This window comes from Heteronotia binoei, chromosome 6 (assembly GCF_032191835.1).
Source record: "Heteronotia binoei isolate CCM8104 ecotype False Entrance Well chromosome 6, APGP_CSIRO_Hbin_v1, whole genome shotgun sequence".
Taxonomy (NCBI): Eukaryota; Metazoa; Chordata; class Lepidosauria; order Squamata; family Gekkonidae; genus Heteronotia; species Heteronotia binoei.
Window position 1 is genome coordinate 75,429,642 of NC_083228.1, and position 19,541 is coordinate 75,449,182.

At 41.7% G+C, this 19,541-nt stretch overlaps 1 protein-coding gene across 1 annotated transcript; it reads left to right on the forward strand.

The window, feature by feature from the left end:
• Positions 1-62: 62 nt before the first annotated feature.
• On the forward strand, positions 63-19,132 carry ACTR1A (actin related protein 1A). The gene is made up of 11 exons (XM_060241773.1): positions 63-201; positions 5,465-5,529; positions 6,203-6,278; positions 8,877-9,002; positions 10,057-10,181; positions 10,780-10,996; positions 12,200-12,292; positions 13,450-13,624; positions 14,384-14,445; positions 15,072-15,112; positions 15,868-19,132. The coding sequence occupies exons 1-11, from the start codon at positions 154-156 to the stop codon at positions 15,968-15,970; spliced, it is 1,131 nt and encodes a 376-aa protein (XP_060097756.1). The 5' UTR covers positions 63-153; the 3' UTR covers positions 15,971-19,132.
• The last annotated feature ends 409 nt before the right edge of the window (positions 19,133-19,541 follow it).

The following is a 19,541-nucleotide window of genomic DNA, read 5'->3' on the forward strand; positions in this document are numbered from 1 at the left end:
CTACTCCAAGGGACAGAAACTGCAAAAGGCGGAGCTCTTATTTTCTCCCATAGAGACTCGTTTTCCCAGAGCGCCCTGCACTGCCACAGGAGCATGCGTGCTGCAGCCTGAGCTGTCGCTTCTTTGGCAGTGACGGAGGCGGCAGCGCTCGCGATGGAGTCGTACGATGTGATCGCGAACCAGCCGGTGGTGATCGATAACGTGAGTCCGTCCCTAATTGGGATTCTCAGATTTGGCTCTATAAGAATGCGGAGTAGGGGAGATACAGTAGAGATTCCCGCGGATTGTGGCCGCTTCTTCCCTTTATAATCCAGTCGGTGCTTTCTTCTTAGAAGTCCTTCCCGCAATTCATTCGCTCCTTCAACCCTTTTTTTGCCTGCTGAACCTGGGTCTCTCTTTTCTCCATCTCGATGACCCATCCTCCGTTTTCATTGGCTGACTCACTTGTCATTCTGTCGTAAAACTGTGCAGTCTGAAGAACGTCACAAATATGATTGATAGGGGTTTCGCCTTTTCAGATATCGTCGTTCTATGATTGGCTTGTTGTGCTGGCTATTTCTTGGGGTTATCCTATCAGGAAGTATGTTTTCCTCTCTGCGGGAGGTTATGTGAAACCATTGGCTTCTTGATTACTTTTCCCTGTTTGACCCCATTAGTTCCGCCTAGTCGTTATGTTTGTTATGACTAGTCAGATGTAGATAGAGTCAAGTGGATGGCTGTGCTGCTGGTCTGAAGCAACAGAACGAAGTTTGAGCCCAGCGGCACCTTTAAGATCTACAGAGTTTAATTCAGAGTATAAGCTGTGGTGTACATGCACACTTCTTCAGATGAAGATAGATGAGAGCAGAGCAGGTGTGTCTCAGGTGTTTTTGGAATGTATAGCTAATACATTCTAGAAGACTGTGTGAGTCTTGTGGCACCTTAAAGGTTAACAAAATCTTATTTTAGTTGAGTAGATTCATGTTATCAAAATGAATGGATGCTTCTCCAACCAGATTCCAGCCTGTACTGCTGCTGCTCTCCCCCCCCCCCCCCTGGTGTTGACAGAGTTGTGTGGCTAGCAGCGCGCCTATTTGATTGCCTGTAGCTACAGAAAGTGTTTCCCATTAGTGTGAGTATTTATTTAAGCAGGCACCCTTATTCAGAAATGTAGTCAGTTCCAATCAGAGTTGCTTCCAGATAATTTAACATTGCAGCTGTAGTCTTCCTAACCATCCTCTATGTCTGCAAAGTAGTGTGTTTGCATACAGATATCTACTGTGCCTAACTGGGGAAGAGGTAGAAGGATGATGCTTTATTTCATAAGTTTAAATTAGCAAATGGATAACTTGCATTTTCAAAGACCTGACTGAGGTACCTCCCAAAAGTAAAAACACAATAAAAAGTAAAAATACAATAAAATTCTAAGCCAGCAACATATGGCTTCAGTCAGTTGTTGCAGAAGAATAGAGGAGATGGACTGAATTTATTTGACTGGCATAGATTGAGTTGCAGATGCACATGAATTTATGCTGTCAGGGGAAATCTCTAATAGCAGAATGCAGTGTGTATGCTTGTTATCAGCCAGGCAGAGCTGGGAGTTTAAGTAGCAGTAACAAAGGGATCTGAAGTCTGGCCCCTAAAACAGGGGGAAAAGTGGCTATGGGTGATGTGTGCCTTCTGTCTAACCATTTCCACCCTCCTCCAAATGCTTTTGGTGAGAAAAGGAGCTGCCCAATTGTTGCCTAAAGCAGGGGTGGCCAACGGTAGCTCTTCGGATGCCTTTGCCTACAACTCCCATCAGCCCCAGCCAGCATGGCCAATGGCTGGGGCTGATGGGAGTTGTAGGCAAAAAAACATCTGGAGAGCTACCATTGGCCACCCCTCACCTAAAGAATTGGAGGGGCTGGGTACTTGGGCCTGGAGTGTGCACTTTCTTTGAGTCCTATTGCTCTTTTTTCTATGCATTTTCACAACTCCTAATTTCTCTTGTCTAAACCAGCTCCTCCATATGAGGGGTACTTTCTAAGTGGCAGTTCATTATATTGCAGGTTTTCAGAACTGAATCTGTACTCAAATTTCTACATATTTAATGAACGCTTTGACAAAAAGAGACTTCTCTCTCCCTCCTTATCCTTCAGTATGTTTTTTCCACTGCACCAGGTAGTATATTGTTCAGTCCTTCATATTTAAAAGCCAGGGTCCTTGTTTCTTGATTCACTTCTTTGGATTTTGACAATTTAGTTTAAATATTATTTTCATTTTTTTCCAGCAAGCTCAGAGTGATCTCCCTTTGCTACCTTTTTCTGTTGCTATCATTCTGTTTAATCTGCATTGATCTGTGAAAGAAATGCAGTTGATATTAAAACAAATGTGTGTGATTCTCGTTTACTGCTTCCAAGCTTTGTGAAGAGGCATGCTTCATTCTAGTCCACTTTCTGTATATTACAATTACAGTTATTTCCCCATGTGTTCAATATCACCTAAATATTTGAGAAGCTGATTCTTGTGTCCCGTGAGATCAGCATTTTTGCCACTGGGCAGGTCATTTGAAGGTTTGAAGCAAAGTATCATCTGTATGCTGATGACACCTGGTTCTATTTCTCCTTTTTAGCCAAGCCAGGTGAAGCCATGGATATCCTGAACCATTGTTTGATAGCACATATAGCCTGGATGAGGACCAATAAATTGAAACAACAACAGTTCAGGCAAGACTAAGATGCTGTTGGTCAGTCATAAGGCAGATCGAATTTAAGGAATTACACTCTGGTCTGAATGAATTTGCGCTTCTGTAGTTGAACTAGTTTATAGCTTGGGAGGGGGGCAGTTGCAGATAGAACCTTAGATCCTCTGCAAGATGTAATGCCTTTGCCCAGCTTTGGTTGGTGGGTTAGCTGCAGCTGTTCCTTGATTGGGAGGATCTGTTCATAGTGTCCATGGTCTGATCACCTTGGAATGAAGAAGAAGAAGAAAAAGAAGATAGAAGAAGATATTGGATTTATATCCCGCCCTCCACTCCGAAGAGTCTCAGAGCGGCTCACAATCTCCTTTACCTTCCTCCCCCACAACAGACACCCTGTGAGGTGGGTGGGGCTGAGAGGGCTCTCACAGCAGCTGCCCTTTCAAGGACAACCTCGGCCAGAGCTATGGCTGACCCAAGGCCATGCTAGCAGGTGCAAGTGGAGGAGTGGGGAATCAAACCTGGTTCTCCCAGATAAGAGTCCGCACACTTAACCACTACACCAAACTGGCTCTCCTAATCATTTCTCTGTTCAGAGGCTGCCTTTGAAGACTGGTTTTAAGCTGTATTGTTTTATGGAGTGAAATGTTACTGGTTTTAATGTTTAAATGTTAATTATTTAATTGTTTTATATTTAAAATTGTTAAATTTATGTTGACTAGTTGTTGGAAGCCGCCCTGAGCCACTTGTGGGAAGGGCGGGATACAAATCCCAAATAAATAAATAAATAAATAAGCTTCTACTGCAGCAGAATGCAGGAAAAACTCTCTCCAGAAATTATCCATGCAGGTCTGGGCACAGTTCAGAGTGCTAGATATTATCTTTAAAGTGCTAAATGATCTAGAATCAGAGTATGTAAAATCCTAATTCCATATGCCAGTTTAGGGCATCTAAAGGGCCTTTTCTGTGTGCCCATCCCATCTTCTAAAATGAGGTAGGTGGCTGTACCAAAAAGAAAGTCATAGCTCCTTATGCTTATGGAATACCCTTCCCCATCTGTCTGGTACTTGATCATTTTACCTTCAGATGCCGAGTTATATATCTCTTCCACCGTATGTGAGGAGACATATAAATAAGAACTCTAGCATTGGTTTTGGTTTGATTGTTCACCCAATTGAGTGAATTCATAATTATTATATGTATTGGTGGTTTTGCCCCCCCCCCCCCAAGTTTACAGATCAATAAAACATGCACGTATGGTCTCGCTCAATTGTAATACGAAAAACATTACTTAAAATTTTGAAACTGACATTGTATTGGCAATGGCATCCATACATAGGTATGAATTTTATGAGATGATAACTCTTGAGAAATGGAACATTTTCCACTCCACATTGAGGTTGTGCACCAGTGCAAAGAGAGATCCAGGAAGAATCTGTGGCAAATCAAAAGTGCTCTTAGAACAGAGTGTTAATCCAGACTTCTATAGTTCCTTGTATGCTGATTTTTTCCAAAAGTTTTGCTGAGTCGTTTCAGCCTGTAGGGAGAAAGGAAGCAGTGATCTGTTGCCTTGTGCAGCAACTCATTCAGCTGGTCCATATTTCCTGGATTAGGCTTGTTCTTTGAGCCTCCTCAGCTACTTGTATGAACTGAAGAAAGTGTTTCCTATGTCTGTGCACTGCTTAATGTAGATTATTAAGTATTTTGTTTCACAATAATTACCAGCTGTGTTGAAGAACTTCTACATGTCTCAGGCTTAACAAAGAGGCAGCAGAAAGTAGAATCTGCTGTCTACTCTCAAAGATACTGCTATTCCGAGGATTTATTTATTTTGCCCAGAAATGACAGCAGTGTAATAGCTGAATATTAGGGCCAGCAAAACTGTAACAAACTGTTGAGCAAGCTTTCAGGTTCCCCAGAGTTCTTTGTCAGGTTGGACATTTTATATTTGTATTGCTGAAGTGGCTAGAATGCTTCTTTTTTCTAGTGGCTAGAATGCTGCTTTCTTTCTCTGGTTTATTATAGGGAAGGGATGTGGCTCAGTGACAGAGCATCTGTTTGGCATACTGAAAGTCCAAAGTTCCATCCCTGACATCTCTGCTTGAAAAGATCAGGCAGTAGGTGATGTGAAAAACCTCTAAGGCCCTGGAAAGCTGTTGCCATTCTGAGTAGACTTTGAGGAACCAATGGTCTGGTTAGCTATAAGGCAGCTTCATGTGAAATCTGTTTTGTTCTCAATGTTATCTAGTCTATTAAGGCTGCAGTACTGCATATGATTTTCTGGGAGCAAGCCTCACTGAATAAAGTGTGATTTAGTTCTGAATAATCATGCATTGGTTTAGAATGGAAATCTGCAACACTTCCTGCACTCCATTTTAAGAAATGTACAAACTGCAGATTGTGGGCCCTTCATCATGCCCAGAAACATCGTTTTTTGTTTCCCATCTTTGTTTGCTTTTATGCTGAATATTGAAAATAACTAAGAGTTCTACTGAACTCAGAAGCTCTGTCACAACTCTCCAGCAAGTGTTCTGGTCCTAATAAATAAGCTTATTACACTTTTGTTGGGTTTGTTGGATTTTTTTTCTAATGGACCATCATAATTCCTTACCACTTGTTTTTCTTTTCCAAGGAAATTGTCTGGTTGGGTTTTTTTCTTTTGGGATTTCAGGGTGGTCCGATTTAATGCTGTATGCAAAGTTTAGGCTACTATTCCTATTTAATTTACAGCTAGTACTACAAGAACTACTAATCCAAGTATGACTTGTTCTCATACAATTTTTTTGTGTGTGTTTTCCCCCACAGGGCTCTGGCATGATTAAAGCTGGTTTTGCAGGGGATCAAATACCCAAGTACTGTTTTCCTAACTAGTAAGTATCTTGGCGTTTTTAAGGATGTTATTTGTAGTCTGTGATATTAACTACAACATACATAGGGTTGCCAACCTCCAGGTGGGGTATAGAGATCTCCCAGCATTATAACTGATTTCCAGAATATATTTAGTTGCCCTGAAGAAAACAGATGCTTTGGCAGGTGGGACTCTATGGCACTACACTCCACAGAGGTCCCTTCTCTCTCCAAGCCCCATTGTGCGCCATTATGCCTACCCCCAAATGTCCAGGAATTTCCTGACTCAGAGTTGGCAACCCTGGAAATTCAAATGGCTAACTTCTAATACTGATTGTCCCTAGGCTACTTTTGACTTAAATGGATACAGGGAAGCAGAATTCCTTAATGTGAACAGCTTTGGCATCTTTAGAATCATTTTGGAACTCTGGGGCATTCTTAAAGAGGACAAGTAAGCTACAGCCCCTTGACTCTACTTTGCAACTGCGGGCTCCTTTGTTCCTGCCCTGAGATTTAGGGAAAATAACTTGCTGAAGACCAGGTCATGAGTTCACTGCTAATTTGAACTCTCATTTCCAGTGCTCTAAGTGCGGCTTGTCTTCCAGAGTTTCTAGAAGGTTCTGTTTCTAGTGAAATTCGAAGTTTCGAATTGTTAGGTGGTGAAAAGAGTGTTCAGTTTTGTCTGATCCATTTCAGTGTGGGCAGACCAAAACATGTTCGTGTCATGGCTGGCGCATTGGAAGGTGACATTTTCATTGGACCAAAAGCAGAGGTAAGGAAACCATTCTTATTGGTTCTTTTGAGGATAGTTATCTTTAGTCAGAACACCTCACCAGAAATAAGATGTTTTGAATTCAGTGCAGATCTTTGACTATCATTTTTGGCACTCAAATGGTCTCTTGGTCAATGCCAGGGCTGAAAAACTTGCTGAGAATAGTATCTTAGAAGTATTTTATGATGCTGGAGGTCTTCCATTAATCTGACTGTATCACGTGTGCATGATGAACTTGCATGCAGTATGTTTGTGAGTTCATCAAATGACCTAGGTTACCTTTTAATGGCATATTATTTGTGTTAGGTTATCTGTATGCAGTTTCCAAATGGAGCCCAATAATTTTTGTTTACAGGGGGTTTGGGAAGTTACTGTAGGTCAATCAAGGATATGTTTTGATCAGACCTACCTTTTAGAGAAGATTTTTGACTGTTAGCTGAAGGTTAAGTAAACAGATAGTGGGGGGCCTTTCATTGTGCAAGGCTTTTCTTTTTTCTGATTGTTTTGCTTTTGTTACTCTTCCCAAGCCTTTGTAACTCATAGGACTGCCCAGTTGGTTGGGGAGGGGTCTAATAATGGGCAAATCCAATACTTCCTCCTCAGTTGCATTCTACTGTCAGATGAGACCCAGCCGAGCTATCTTTAACATCCAAAGTCATAAACCTATTACTAAAGTAAAGAGAATGAGGTCCTTATTTTTATTTGTTCATTTATTTAGAATCATAGAGTTCGATGGGATCTCCAGGGTCATCTAGTCCAACCCCCTGCACAATGCAGGAAATTCTCAAATACCTTCCCCACACACATACATCTCAAGTGACCCCTGCTTCATGTCCAGAAGATGCCAAAAACCACCAGGATCCCTTGCCAATCTGGCCTGGAGAAAATTGGCAAAGTGGCAATCAGCATTTCCCTGGGAGTGTAAGTAAGGGCCACAAGAACTAAGCACTGATGCAACCCTTCCTGCCCTCCTTCTCATGATCTGCCTAAGTTAACAGAATCAGCACTGCTGTCAGCCATCTAGCCTCTGCTTAAAAACCTCCAAGGAAGGAGAGCCCACCACCTCCTGAGGAAGCGTCTTCCACTGAGGAACTGCTCTAACTATTAGAAAGACTCTGGTCATGAAAGCCTTCGACAGCATATCAGAAAGTTCTTCCTAATATTTAGCTGGAACCTCTTTTAATTTCAACCCCTTGGTTCTGGTCTGACCTTCTGGGGCAACAGAAAACAATTCTGCACCATCCTCTATATGACAGCCTTTCAAGTTCTTGAAGATAGTGATCATATCACCTCTCAGTCATCTCCTCTCCAGGATAAATATACCCAGCTCCTTCAGCCTTTCCTCATAGGACTTGGTCTGCAAACCCCTTACAATCTTCTTTGCCCTTCTCTGGACATGTTCCAGCTTGTCTATATCTTTCTTAAATTGTGGTGCCCCAAGCTGAACACAGTACTCTAGGTGAGGTCTAACCATAGCAAAGTAAAATGATACTATCATTTCATATGATCTGGGCACTATATTTCTGTTGATACAGCCCAAAATCACATTTGCCTTTTTAGCCACTGCATCACACTGTTGACTTATGTTCAGTGTATGGTCCACTAAGACTCCTAGATCCTTTTTGAACATACTACTGCTAAGATAAGTCTCCCCCATCCTATAATGATATATTGGATTTTTCTTACCTAAATGCAGAACTTTACGTTTATCCTGGTTAAAATTCATTTTATTTGTTTTAACCCAGTTTTCCAGCCTGTCAAGACCATCCTGTATCCTATCTCTGTCTTCTATTGTATTTGCAACCTCTCCCAATTTAATATCATCTGTAAATTTAATAAGCATTCCCCATATTCCTTCATCCCCATAATTTATAAAGATGTTGGAACAAAACAGGTCCCAGGACAGATCCTTGAGGTACTCCACTTGTCACTTCCCTCCCAAGAGGATGAGGAACCATTCACAAGCTCTTCTTGGGTGCGATCTGTCAACCAGTTACAGATCCACCTAATAATAACAGAATCTAAATCACATTTTACCAACTTGTCAAAAAGAATAGTTTGTGGAACTTTATCAAAAGCCTTACTGAAATCAAGATAATCTATGTCTACAGCATTCCCCTCATCCAGCAAGGTAGTAACTTTCTCAAAAAAGGTGATCAAGTTAGTCTGACATTACTTGTTCCTGAGAAACTCATGCTGGCTCTTAGTAATCACAGCCATCTTTTCTAAATGTTCAAGAATTGACTGATGATTTTATGGTTTATTATGGTTTGATGATTTATTATATCTATCATCTTCTGCTGGAACTCAAGGAAAGTTTCTAAGTTGTTTCCCATGCAAACCTGCTTTGCTTCAGCAAAGTAGTGCCTTCAGACTGTGGGTTCTAAATGAGGGGGGGAGAGTTTGTCATCAAAGTATTTTGTCTCCTATCAGAAACTAATTTCCTCTTGTTTTTAATTAAAAAACAAGCAGATGGTTATTTGGTGGGATTCTTGGGAAGTAGATTCATTGTTAGAGCAGGGATACTTATTGAACAAAGTGGGAGGGTATGTGTGGCCATTCTTCTGTCTGATTTGGTGTCTTGTTGACTTGGACTAGGAGCACCGAGGTCTCCTTTCTATCCATTATCCAATGGAGCATGGTATAGTGAAGGACTGGAATGACATGGAGCGTATTTGGCAATATGTATACTCAAAAGATCAGCTCCAGACTTTCTCTGAAGAGGTGAGTTGGCCCACAAGCCCCAAAATACCAAACAAGATGGCCTCTCTTATTCCTTTTGGTGGTATTGCCTTACTATCATATCAGCCTCTATACCAGCATTACCCATTCTCTGCATCAACACAGTCTTTTCACAACTTTCCTTGTGCTGAATATTCTGCAAACAGCTCCCTACTCACTCAAGTAAGTGGAGAGTGGGCAGATTTTCACTGGAGCAGCATGAAGTGCCAGAAGCTATGCACAAAGATAACTGAGAAGAGCATTTTCATGACCCGGTGCTGGAACATGAAGTGTTTTTCTTTGCCTGCTCTATAATTCAAATGGTTCTGTTGAAGAATTTTTTTGCCTGTTCATGTGAATCATGTGTAAGAGGCACTCTGAAAGAACCTTCTCCATTCCACACTCTAGCTTAAATGCAAATTCAATCTGAAGGAATGAATAAATATCACTTTCCTGAATTTGCCTCCTACATAGCATGGAGCAAAAATCCACCCTTTGGCAGAGTTACTTGCAGTCTCCCCCTGTCTCCTGGGGCACTCTGCTCCTCTCTCAAAGTTGCCTTATACTGTATGATTTCTGATAACCCAGCCAATGAGATGTTATTTTGAGGCTGACTAGCAGGAAGGTTGATTTAATGACCTGAATTTATTCTTACAAGGGAAGAAGTAGATGCTGTTGTGTCTATAACCTGCTCTCCCTCAGAGTGGCTGACGTGATTTTCAGATGGGTTACCATCCAAGCTCTGCTCAGAGCTTAATTTCCTGCTAGCTTAGTTTACCCTGTGTTTTCAAGTCATTCTCTGTGCCAAACACTTTCCCATGGATATCCACTGTATACTTTTGTGGATAAAATAGCGGCTTCCAGTTGTTTCCCAGACCTATCATCTAGGGATAAACACTGACCCAGAGGTTGGGGACCTGCTTGGTACATGTGATGGCTGATTTTTTTCTCTAGTGTACAAAGTTCCTGCTGGTGTCTTTTAATCAATGGCTGGAAAAATCTGTATAGGTCCTGGGGAGTTCTACCCAGCTGAGTCTCTTGTGTTCCTAACCACCAGCATCCCGTGCTCCTGACAGAAGCTCCGCTGAACCCCCGGAAGAACCGTGAACGAGCTGCTGAGGTTTTCTTTGAGACCTTTAATGTGCCAGCCCTCTTCATCTCCATGCAAGCTGTGCTGAGCCTGTGAGTACTCCCCCCCCCCCATCTCCTTGTTGTCTTGGGACTTAGCTCTGGAGGGGCAGCCAGTTTCTTCAGTACAGAGCATTGATGTGCATGGGAGCATTTTGCTCAGAAGTAGGTCCCATAGCTCAAGACAACTTGGTGGTCTTACATTGCAATGCCATGCAGAATCACTCCAATTTAAGTCCATTAGAATCAATGGGCTTAGGATAAAGTGACTCTGTATAGGATTGTGCTGTGAGGCTTGTAAGATGTGCACTCGGGCTTTGATGACAGAAATTCAGGTCAGGAATTATTACTGTTGTATGCATAGATAGCAGATTGAGTTCTGACTGTTTTTTTCTGTGAGAATTCTTTATGGGTTTAGGTAGTGGCAACCTTTTTCAAAGGGTGGATCTGCAATAAAAACCTTCCCTTTTGCTTTTGAACAATCACTATCCATTTTAAAAATATCCCCACCATAATTTCTAGATGATAGTAAAGCAAGTTTTCTGGGAGTAATCATTGCCTTGGCAAGTGTCACCATGTGCCCATCAGTGTTGGTTTCTACAAAATATTTTCACTGTTTAATATTCTTTCAGTGTTTGTTTCTTTTCTGTAGTTATGCAACAGGGCGAACCACAGGGGTTGTTTTGGACTCTGGGGATGGGGTCACCCATGCAGTTCCTATCTATGAAGGTTTTGCCATGCCCCACTCCATTATGCGGATTGACATAGCTGGCCGTGATGTTTCCCGTTTCCTTCGTCTGTATCTTCGGAAGGAAGGCTATGATTTCCATACATCATCTGAATTTGAGATCGTCAAAACCATAAAAGAGGTACCTGTATGCCCCTGTCTTTGCACTGGAAGCAGTTCTTTTTCTGGGGAAACATAGTGGTGAAGGATGAACTGGACTGCCACCCCTAAAGGACCCTGTGGTTTCTAAGGGACTTTCAGTTCCAGTTGCAAGAGGAATATGGTGGTGGTGGGAAGAACTGTCTAAACTACAGCTGCCTGTTCAAGATGGACTTTGAGTCCTAATCCAGAGCTGCATTTTCTCAGCATTCATCAGGTCCTATTTGCTGGGCTGGAATTCTTCTTGTTAATAGTGGCTTCCATAGGATGCATTCAAACATGTGATTCCTTCAGTTCTGAAATGGTAGTGCCAATAAAGCTTCATCACATGGTTCTTCATAGATTCACAACAGACATGCTCTCAGAATTAATGAGACTTCATATGAGCTTCCTTGTGCTGTGGACAATGAGAGTCACTAAATATGTACACATAGTTATATTTTGTCTAGGCTGAGAGATCTAATTTAATTTTGCCCACAGGATTTTTTAAAAAATTGTTTTTATAAACATTTAGACAAACATGAGTGATGGATCCACTGGAGCTCATAGAGGCATGGGAGATTCCATGATCCCTTTCCACTGTTGTCAAAAAGACTGAATGCTAGACCTAATATCATAACAGAATACTGTTCTCTTATGGATTTTATCTAAGCAATGGATTTGGCATTTGAGGTGGTATAATTCTCACCATGGCTTGGAGCAGGGAAGCAGCAAGCTAACCAGAACTCTTGAAGTCTCATTTAGAAGATCATAGATTGGCTGGTGGAGAAGCCATTGTGCTGGCAACAACTGTTCTCCACTCTTTGGTCTTTCCTGTGGGTCTCACCTAGACAATATAGTGTTTAGCTATTTCATGGAGGCTTGAGATTCTTCTAAGATCTCTAGTAATCTTTCCCTGTTGCATTGAACAGGGCTGTTAATTTGCCATATGGCCCTGCAAAGGAGTTTAAATCAATGCCCAGTTTTTGTTCCTAGTAAGCTTTTCTTCAGTGTAAAGTTCCTAAAATCTTTTGCGTCTTGATCTTGCATTTTATTGATGTTTGCAGTATACTGGAGCTGGGGATGGTGGCACTGCTGCCATTTTGAAGAAGGGAATTCCACTTCTCTGCTCTCTGACAAATGCACTCCCAGTTTGTCTTTTGAAAGGATCCCTTTGAAATGACTTTGTGCTTGCCATGTTTTCCAGAGGGCTTGTTATCTGTCAATAAATCCACAGAAGGATGAGACATTAGAAACGGAGAAAGCTCAGTATTACCTTCCAGATGGAAGCACCATTGAGGTTTGTGAAGAACTGTGTTAAAAATTTGCAACTGGAATGTGTGTAAATTTGAACACCTTTTAATAATTTTGTAAAGAAAATGAAATTCTTCAATCGGAATCATCATATTAACATGTTACTATTTGGAAATAACATTTTAAAATGTTACAGATACACAAAAAAGATGCAGGCCAAGAGTCCAGGCTGTTTTGATGAAAGGTCACTGGACAAATGTAAGGTTCTGATTGAGAGACTGCCCAAGGCTCTTTATATTACGTAGTGCTGCACAAGCTAACATTAAGCAGCATCCTTCAAATGAGTTGGTTGTTATGCCCCTACCTTGAGGAGTTGGTTTTTACACCCCTACTTGAGGAGCATCAAAGCGGCTTACGATCACCTTCCCTTCCTCTCTCCACAACATGCACCTTGTGAAGTAGGTAGGGCTGAGAAAGTTCTGAGAGAACTGTGACAGGGCCAAAGTCACTCAGCAGGCTTTATGTGGAGGAGTGGGGAATCAAACTCAGTTCTCCAGATTAGAGTCCACTGTTTTTAACCACTGCACTGACTTCAGTCTTCCATTTTAAAAGATTCTACCCACTATATCTTCAAAGAGACCCTCTTCAAAGTGTGTGGAAAGTGCTGCTTGAAATCCTATATAATTTCTCTCTCCGGCCTCTAAGTAGATCTTCTGGAAGTGAGGGGCTTCAGAGTCATGATTATGTTCTTTCTGTGGCCAGTGGCAGAACAGTAAGAATAAGCAAGAATATACTAAGGCATAGAGTGTACAGTGGTTTTGGAATGTTTTTGCATGTTTAACATCAGGTCCACATGTGACTGGCTAACAAGTTAACTTGACATGCACCGTGGAGGAGACAGTACCTTGTTAAGGCAGTCTTGTTGCTCTGGTTGCTCCACAGTGTTCTGTAGGCCCATGTCTTTTTCCTGTTCAAATGCTACTCATTCTTCAAACTTTTCATGACAATATTGAGTTTCACCGAGTCCTTGTACAGTTCTCCAAGTTATCTCCTTGAAAGTGTTCTTTACAGGAAACACTTATTTCTTAATTCAGGCATTCCATTTTTACCGTTCTATGTCTTGGCTGAGTACTGCTCCCTTGCTATAAATTATCAGTCACTTCCTTGGTAATGAGGACACTGACTACTTTGTGCTGTTTGCAGATTGGCCCTGCCCGATTCCGGGCCCCTGAGCTGCTGTTCCGACCAGACTTGATCGGGGAGGAGTGTGAAGGACTGCATGAAGTGTTGGTGTTTGCAATTCAGAAGTCTGATATGGACTTGAGGCGAACGTTGTTCTCCAATATTGTGCTCTCTGGAGGCTCAACACTCTTCAAAGGTGCTTTTTGTTGGTTCTTTGCCTTCTGTGAGATTTTTTGGTATTCTGAGTTGAAAGTTTAATCTCTTTCTGGCCTTGTCATCTTGGAATCTAGTGATGCTTACATGAGCTCCCTTGGAAGTAAGGATCGGCAGAAACACCTTTTATCATGGGAGTGGGACAGTGAGCTGTTAGGAAGTCATTTGCTTTTGCCCAATTTGAAATGATGAAGCTTCCACTGAAAGACCATGCTATAAACTCTGTATCTGTGAAAATATTGTTGTGGGTTCTCATCATACTGCTGAGACTCTCTGATTGTGTATCCTACCTAAATCTGACCCTTTCTTGAGCTTTTTTCTTGAGTTAATGCTTCTGGAAACCTACCTAAATCTGACCCTACATAAATCTGACCCTTTCTTGGCTTTTTTCTTGAGTTAATGCTTCTGGAAACCTAGAAGGCTTTAATATGTCTAGTTTCCTTTGAATGAGAAGAGTGGGAAAGAGAAGGGGAACTTAGCACTATCCAGAACAAACAAATCTAGTGACACCATAAAGTGTAATGAAGTTTTATTCTGACATCAGTTTCCATGGACTATCCAGAAGTATTCCTTTTCACCACAAATGGATCAGGGGATGACAAAAGATGAAGAGAGAGAGAGATGATTTTCCCTTCTTGAAAATCTGGAGGTTTTGGTATGGAGAGCCCTTGTCAGGTTGAAAAACAAGCAAGAACCTGAACTCCTTCCTTGAAACTGAGGTTGGCTTTTATCATTTGTTCAGGTTTTGGTGATAGACTTCTGAGTGAAGTGAAGAAACTGGCACCCAAGGATGTCAAAATCAGGGTAGGTAGAAGTCTATCTTTGTGTTTTTTCCTCTGAAGGGGAGCGCCAGGTTGGCTGGGCAAAACTTTGGCCCTACGAAAGGTAGGGCTGCAGCCTTTTCTCTGGAGTGAATGTGTTAGTTCATTTTGTGTAAGCATTAACTTCCATTAAATGCTCTTGTTTTTAGGATGCATTTCTCATCTTTTAAACAGCCATTTGCAGTAATGTGTGCCAGCAGTACAATAGAAAGCATTATAAACCAAATCCACACAAACATACCCAAAATAATGTTGTCTACTTTTTTTGTGGGGAGGGGTGTTTGTTTTAACACTAGATGTTAGTCTAATGCAGTCTTGTGGTCCTTAAAAATTTATTATGCTATAAGCATTCATGAGCCAGAGCCTGTTTGGACAGATGCAGAATCATATGGTTTCTTCTGAGGAGGCTGTATTATAAGAAAGAGAGAGAACGAAAGAAAGACATATAGGAGACCTCTTGGTGAAAGACTGCACTATTGACCATTTCCAAACCCTATGGACAAAGTGTGGCTGAGACAGACTCAGAAGTAATCTGCTAGGGAGGAACATTATGAGCTTGGCATGTGAAGAATGAATAGTACACTAGCTAAACCTGTCTCTTTCTTTCAGATATCTGCTCCTCAAGAGAGATTGTATTCTACATGGATTGGGTATGTGCAGCATAAATCCACTGCAGTTGAAATTCTAATCCTACTTGCCTTTTTATGGGCTTGTCCCATTTGTTCAGATCAACATCATCACTTACTTATACTGGGAGAAGAGAATCTGGTCTGTAGCCATGTCTGGCATAGTACAGATTACTCTAACTGCTATGGTGGCTCTTGGGAAGGCCTAGTGGAAGTCAGGTTTTACTGGCTTCCTAAAGAGGCATGGGTAAATTGCTGTAGCCTCGTGGTTTGCAAGCTTTTCTGCCCATTGGAAATTGCTGTCAATTGGAGGAGCACCTCTGCCTCACAACTCTTGGGGTGTGTTCTGAGGTTAGACCTGATTTATGCATGGCACTGGCTCAGCTTTTGGGGTGAATGCATCCTGGGTTTCACCCAACACACACCCTCTCACACATTTAGCGAGGAAAACCTATAGATGTGATCAAGCTGCCTTTCAGAGATGCTCTGCTGTCATGATTTGTCCTTTATTGAAGACTGAAAAGGGGCAGCTGTGTTAGTCTCTTGTAGCAAAATAACATGAAAGTCCGGCAGTTCTTGAAGAGTAACAACATCATGAATGCCACTGGGACTTTTTTCTCTTACCTTATTCTTTTCTTGTACCCCTCTCGTGTCCCTAGGGTTCCTTGAAACTTAGTTTGAAAAACACTACTGTATTAGTGTAGCCTTAGGAAGAAGAGAGAAAAAGCCAATTCCCCCACAGGCTATTCATCTAACTTGCTTGCTTGATCTTTCTTCAGTGGTTCCATCCTGGCCTCTCTGGACACCTTTAAGAAAATGTGGGTTTCCAAAAAAGAATATGAAGAAGACAGTTCCCGGGCAATCCACCGGAAAACCTTCTAACCCAGGTGGATCCTGGGATCTCCTTGGAGATTTCTTCTTGTTCTCAGCTCACTTTTCTGAGTCTGAGTGTCTGAGGAACTCCTCGTTTGTGTGCGTGTGTATGGGTGGATGGTGCCAGCGTGCTCTGGACTTTCCCAGTGCAAAAGGAAAGGCTGGGGCTTTGACTTGACTTCTCATTGGTCTTGTGGGAGGTAGAAGAGAAATCGGAATGAACTTTGTTGGAACTTGTTCCTTTTCAGTTGGTCCTTGAACTTTAGGGGAGGGGAGTGTGTTTCTTGCAGAAGATGGGGGAAAGGCTGGCTAAGAAACTGAGCAGCTATGCCAGATGGGAACACAAGCATTTGTATACCACTCCATGTTTGGGCTCCAAATGGTCAGTTTAGGAATATGAACTGGGCTGAAGAGCTGTCATGGAAACTCTGAGCAGAGAAACCTCTTGTTGCCAGTCTCCACTGCTCAGTAGTTGTTTGTTTATTTTTAGGTGGACCACTTTTCTCCCCGTCCCTTTTTTTAAAACCCAAAAGAGAATAAGCACATTCTGAGTTGTTAAAACCCCACTTACTGCCGTTTGTGTGCCAGTGTGTTAAATTCTGAAGTTGGTATGTGAGAATCTGAACCACGACAGAATGGTTGGAGCAGTTAATTTTAGGAACTAGTTTGTAATGCATGGTGTAGAACAGGAACACCCTTCCTCTGGTCTATTCTAGACTATCCTTGTTTTAGCATCCTGTAGTGGAGACAAGTCGCCTGTCATGCAGCCAAGTGTGTCTTGACCCTCCCCCATCATCCTGCCTCATGTGTAGACTAAAGTTTTACAGTGTTGATGTTTTCTGTAAAAAGCTGAAGCTTTATGCCTAGGCTGTATACCCTGCACACAGGGCTAGTCATCCATCCTTGCAGGGAAGCCAGGTAATGGTTTTTAGAACTATCTTATTTATTGAAAAACTTGATGGCAACTGAATTATTAACTACACCAATCGCTTGTTCCCTGTGTGCTCTCTCCCACACAGTCCTATTATGCTCTCCCCCCAATACCATTTAACACTAACACTGACATTTTAACAGTATCGTTACTTAGTACTGTTGGGTCAGCTATGCAGCCTCTCCCTCTTGGAGTACCTTCTTACTGCTGGAGGGGCTGTTTTCCATGAATGTACTACAGGAGGGAGCAATACTCACTACTGGAATTCTTCAGGAGTAGTGACCTCCTGAGGGAGGTGGCCATTCCAGAGTTGGGTTCACCCCTTTGTCTGTTTCTGCACTGTTACAGAAACTGAAAGGATCATATGTATGTTTTGAATTGACGATTTTGTTTTTATAGTTTTTGTTTTTAAAACTACATATGTTTTGGTGCTTCTGATTTTTAAGCTTTCTTTTTTTAAAAAAAAAACACTGCTGCTGGGAACCAAATACAGTATATTGTTAAGTGTTAAAAGACAATGCAGCAGGTTGCTAGCCTTATGACTACCTATAGCCAAATGTTGCAGAAAAGACTGCCATAGGAAGCAAGAATTGAGGGACTTGATCTCCCAGATGTTGGCAAAGCCTTGTCCTGTGTACTGCTGACCATCATTGTCTTTTGGATGTGGTTCAGTCTGTCTTTTGGTTGCAAGCCTTTTGTTTTGTTCTTGAAGGTCTTTGCCATTTCCCCTTATTTCCGGAGACTCATTGTGAAACTGTAGAGGGACTCTGCCTGGGCAGCAAATCCCAGGGAAGTGCTGGAACTTGTTGTGACTCTGTAGCATCAGTGTATCATTTTCATTCTGTAGCTATGCCTGATGTCTGAGTCTGCTGAAGCACTGAGAGCTGGCACAAAGCCACTCTGCAGTGATGTTCGCAGGCCCTCGTTTTGTAAAGCACTCTACTCAGTGCTGACAAATAGAAATGAGATACCTGTGTTTCACACCCTTTTCCTGGTGTATTTATAATACTTTAATATGTCAGGGACCTGCTCAACTAATACTTCAATCTGATGCAGTTACTTTTGTGCACACTCATTGATCTCAAAAGGCCTAGACTGGGTCAGCAAAGGGTTGTCCTGTAGGCCAGATGGCATTGCCAAGAAAGTCTACCCTCTCTGGTGACTTCAGAAAGTTGTATTCTGATCCACAGTTGTCTTATCCAGTGGTTGCATTAATGCCACATCACTTTGTTTTCTTATTCAAAGTGAAATGAAGTTTATCCTGGTATAAGTGCAGTAGCGCCAGTAGTTGTGGTGTCCAAACCTTACTTTAGCTAAATTAAGCTGGATTTAAAGGTTTCTTATATAATGCATTGGTGCTTAGAGTTTCAGCCCAGCAAGCATGCTGTTTAGGGGTGAGCAAAACAGTATTTTTTTGGTATATTGAACTTAGAAAATATCGGGTATTTCCCAATATTCCCTGAATCCCAACATCAGTATGGTACAGTGGCCAATCTGAATTTGCAGGCAGACAGGTACTTTGTGTTCACTTGGCAATGGCCTGTAGCTCTGAAACTGTTTGGGGTATTTTTGTGAACGGTAGACTAAAAGTGACTTTTAGTGGACCAGTTACCTAGAGGATAATCCTGATAATAGCTTGTCAGCTTGAGAACTACAGATATCAGTATCATCTGAGATGTTTTATAGTGGACCATACTAAGGCCTTCTCCCATAGGTAAGGGAGACTGGCTTGCCTTATGATACAAGAATGTTGCGTTTTGTTTGAGTTGTCTAGGAGTCTGGTATTTTAGAGGCCTTGATTTTTATCTGGTGTTAAGTGTCTTTCTATGCTTTCTTGTAGTTCCATGAAAACAAAAGAATTTGTACTTTTAAAGATATTTCCAATTGTTCTCACAGGGAATAATTACTAACGATATGGGGTCAGTGTATGGCACCTTATACTGGTAAAGGTAACAATAAAGAACTCCTGGCATAGTGTAGTCCATGTTTTGGTTGTTAGGTATGAAAAAATGAGAATATTAAATATCCAAGTTGGTTCCTGCCCCTTTTTTAATCCCTTGTGACTTTTTCCTTATTTTGACATCCATTATCAGAAGTATCAGAAGCAGTAATGTTGATAAATTGACAGGTGCTTTTCACAACATAGCATTGGTTCTATCCACTTGACACTGTACTTCACACGTGTGCAAACCACTGCTGGATGCTGACCAACACACTTAATAAAGTTGTTAATATACAAAGTGTTATCCTATTTATTACTAGGATCATAGAACAGATTGTGGGGTCATTATCCTTTTTACATGAACAGTTGCTGCAATTCCTGGAGTTGATGCTCCTTGCAATGAGTGCCAGTACATACTTTCAGTGTACTCCTTAAAAGTGGTTGCCAGTTCATCCATCTGCTTAGTGCATACACTGGGAATACAAGAAGCTGTCTTTTACTGAATCAGGCCATTAGTCTATCAAGATCAGTATTATCTGCTCTGACTGGTAGTGGCTGTCCAGTGCCTCAGGCAGAGAGTTCTCTATCATCACATGCTACCCGATCCTTTGGAGAGGCTAGGAACTGAACCTGGGATTTTCTGCGTGCAAAGTTGATGCTCTACTGTTGTATTATGGCTTTATCCAGTTATGTCTCCCATCACTTTG

What these genes read in the sequence shown, in the direction of transcription:
- ACTR1A (XM_060241773.1), top strand. Translation starts at nt 154, where the DNA reads ATGGAGTCGTACGATGTGATCGCGAACCAGCCGGTGGTGATCGATAAC. An exon ending in TCCAGACTTTCTCTGAAGAG is followed by an intron (nt 9,003 to 10,056) that starts GTGAGTTGGCCC and finishes CCTAACCACCAG; the next exon opens with CATCCCGTGCTCCTGACAGA. An exon ending in ATGCAAGCTGTGCTGAGCCT is followed by an intron (nt 10,182 to 10,779) that starts GTGAGTACTCCC and finishes TCTTTTCTGTAG; the next exon opens with TTATGCAACAGGGCGAACCA.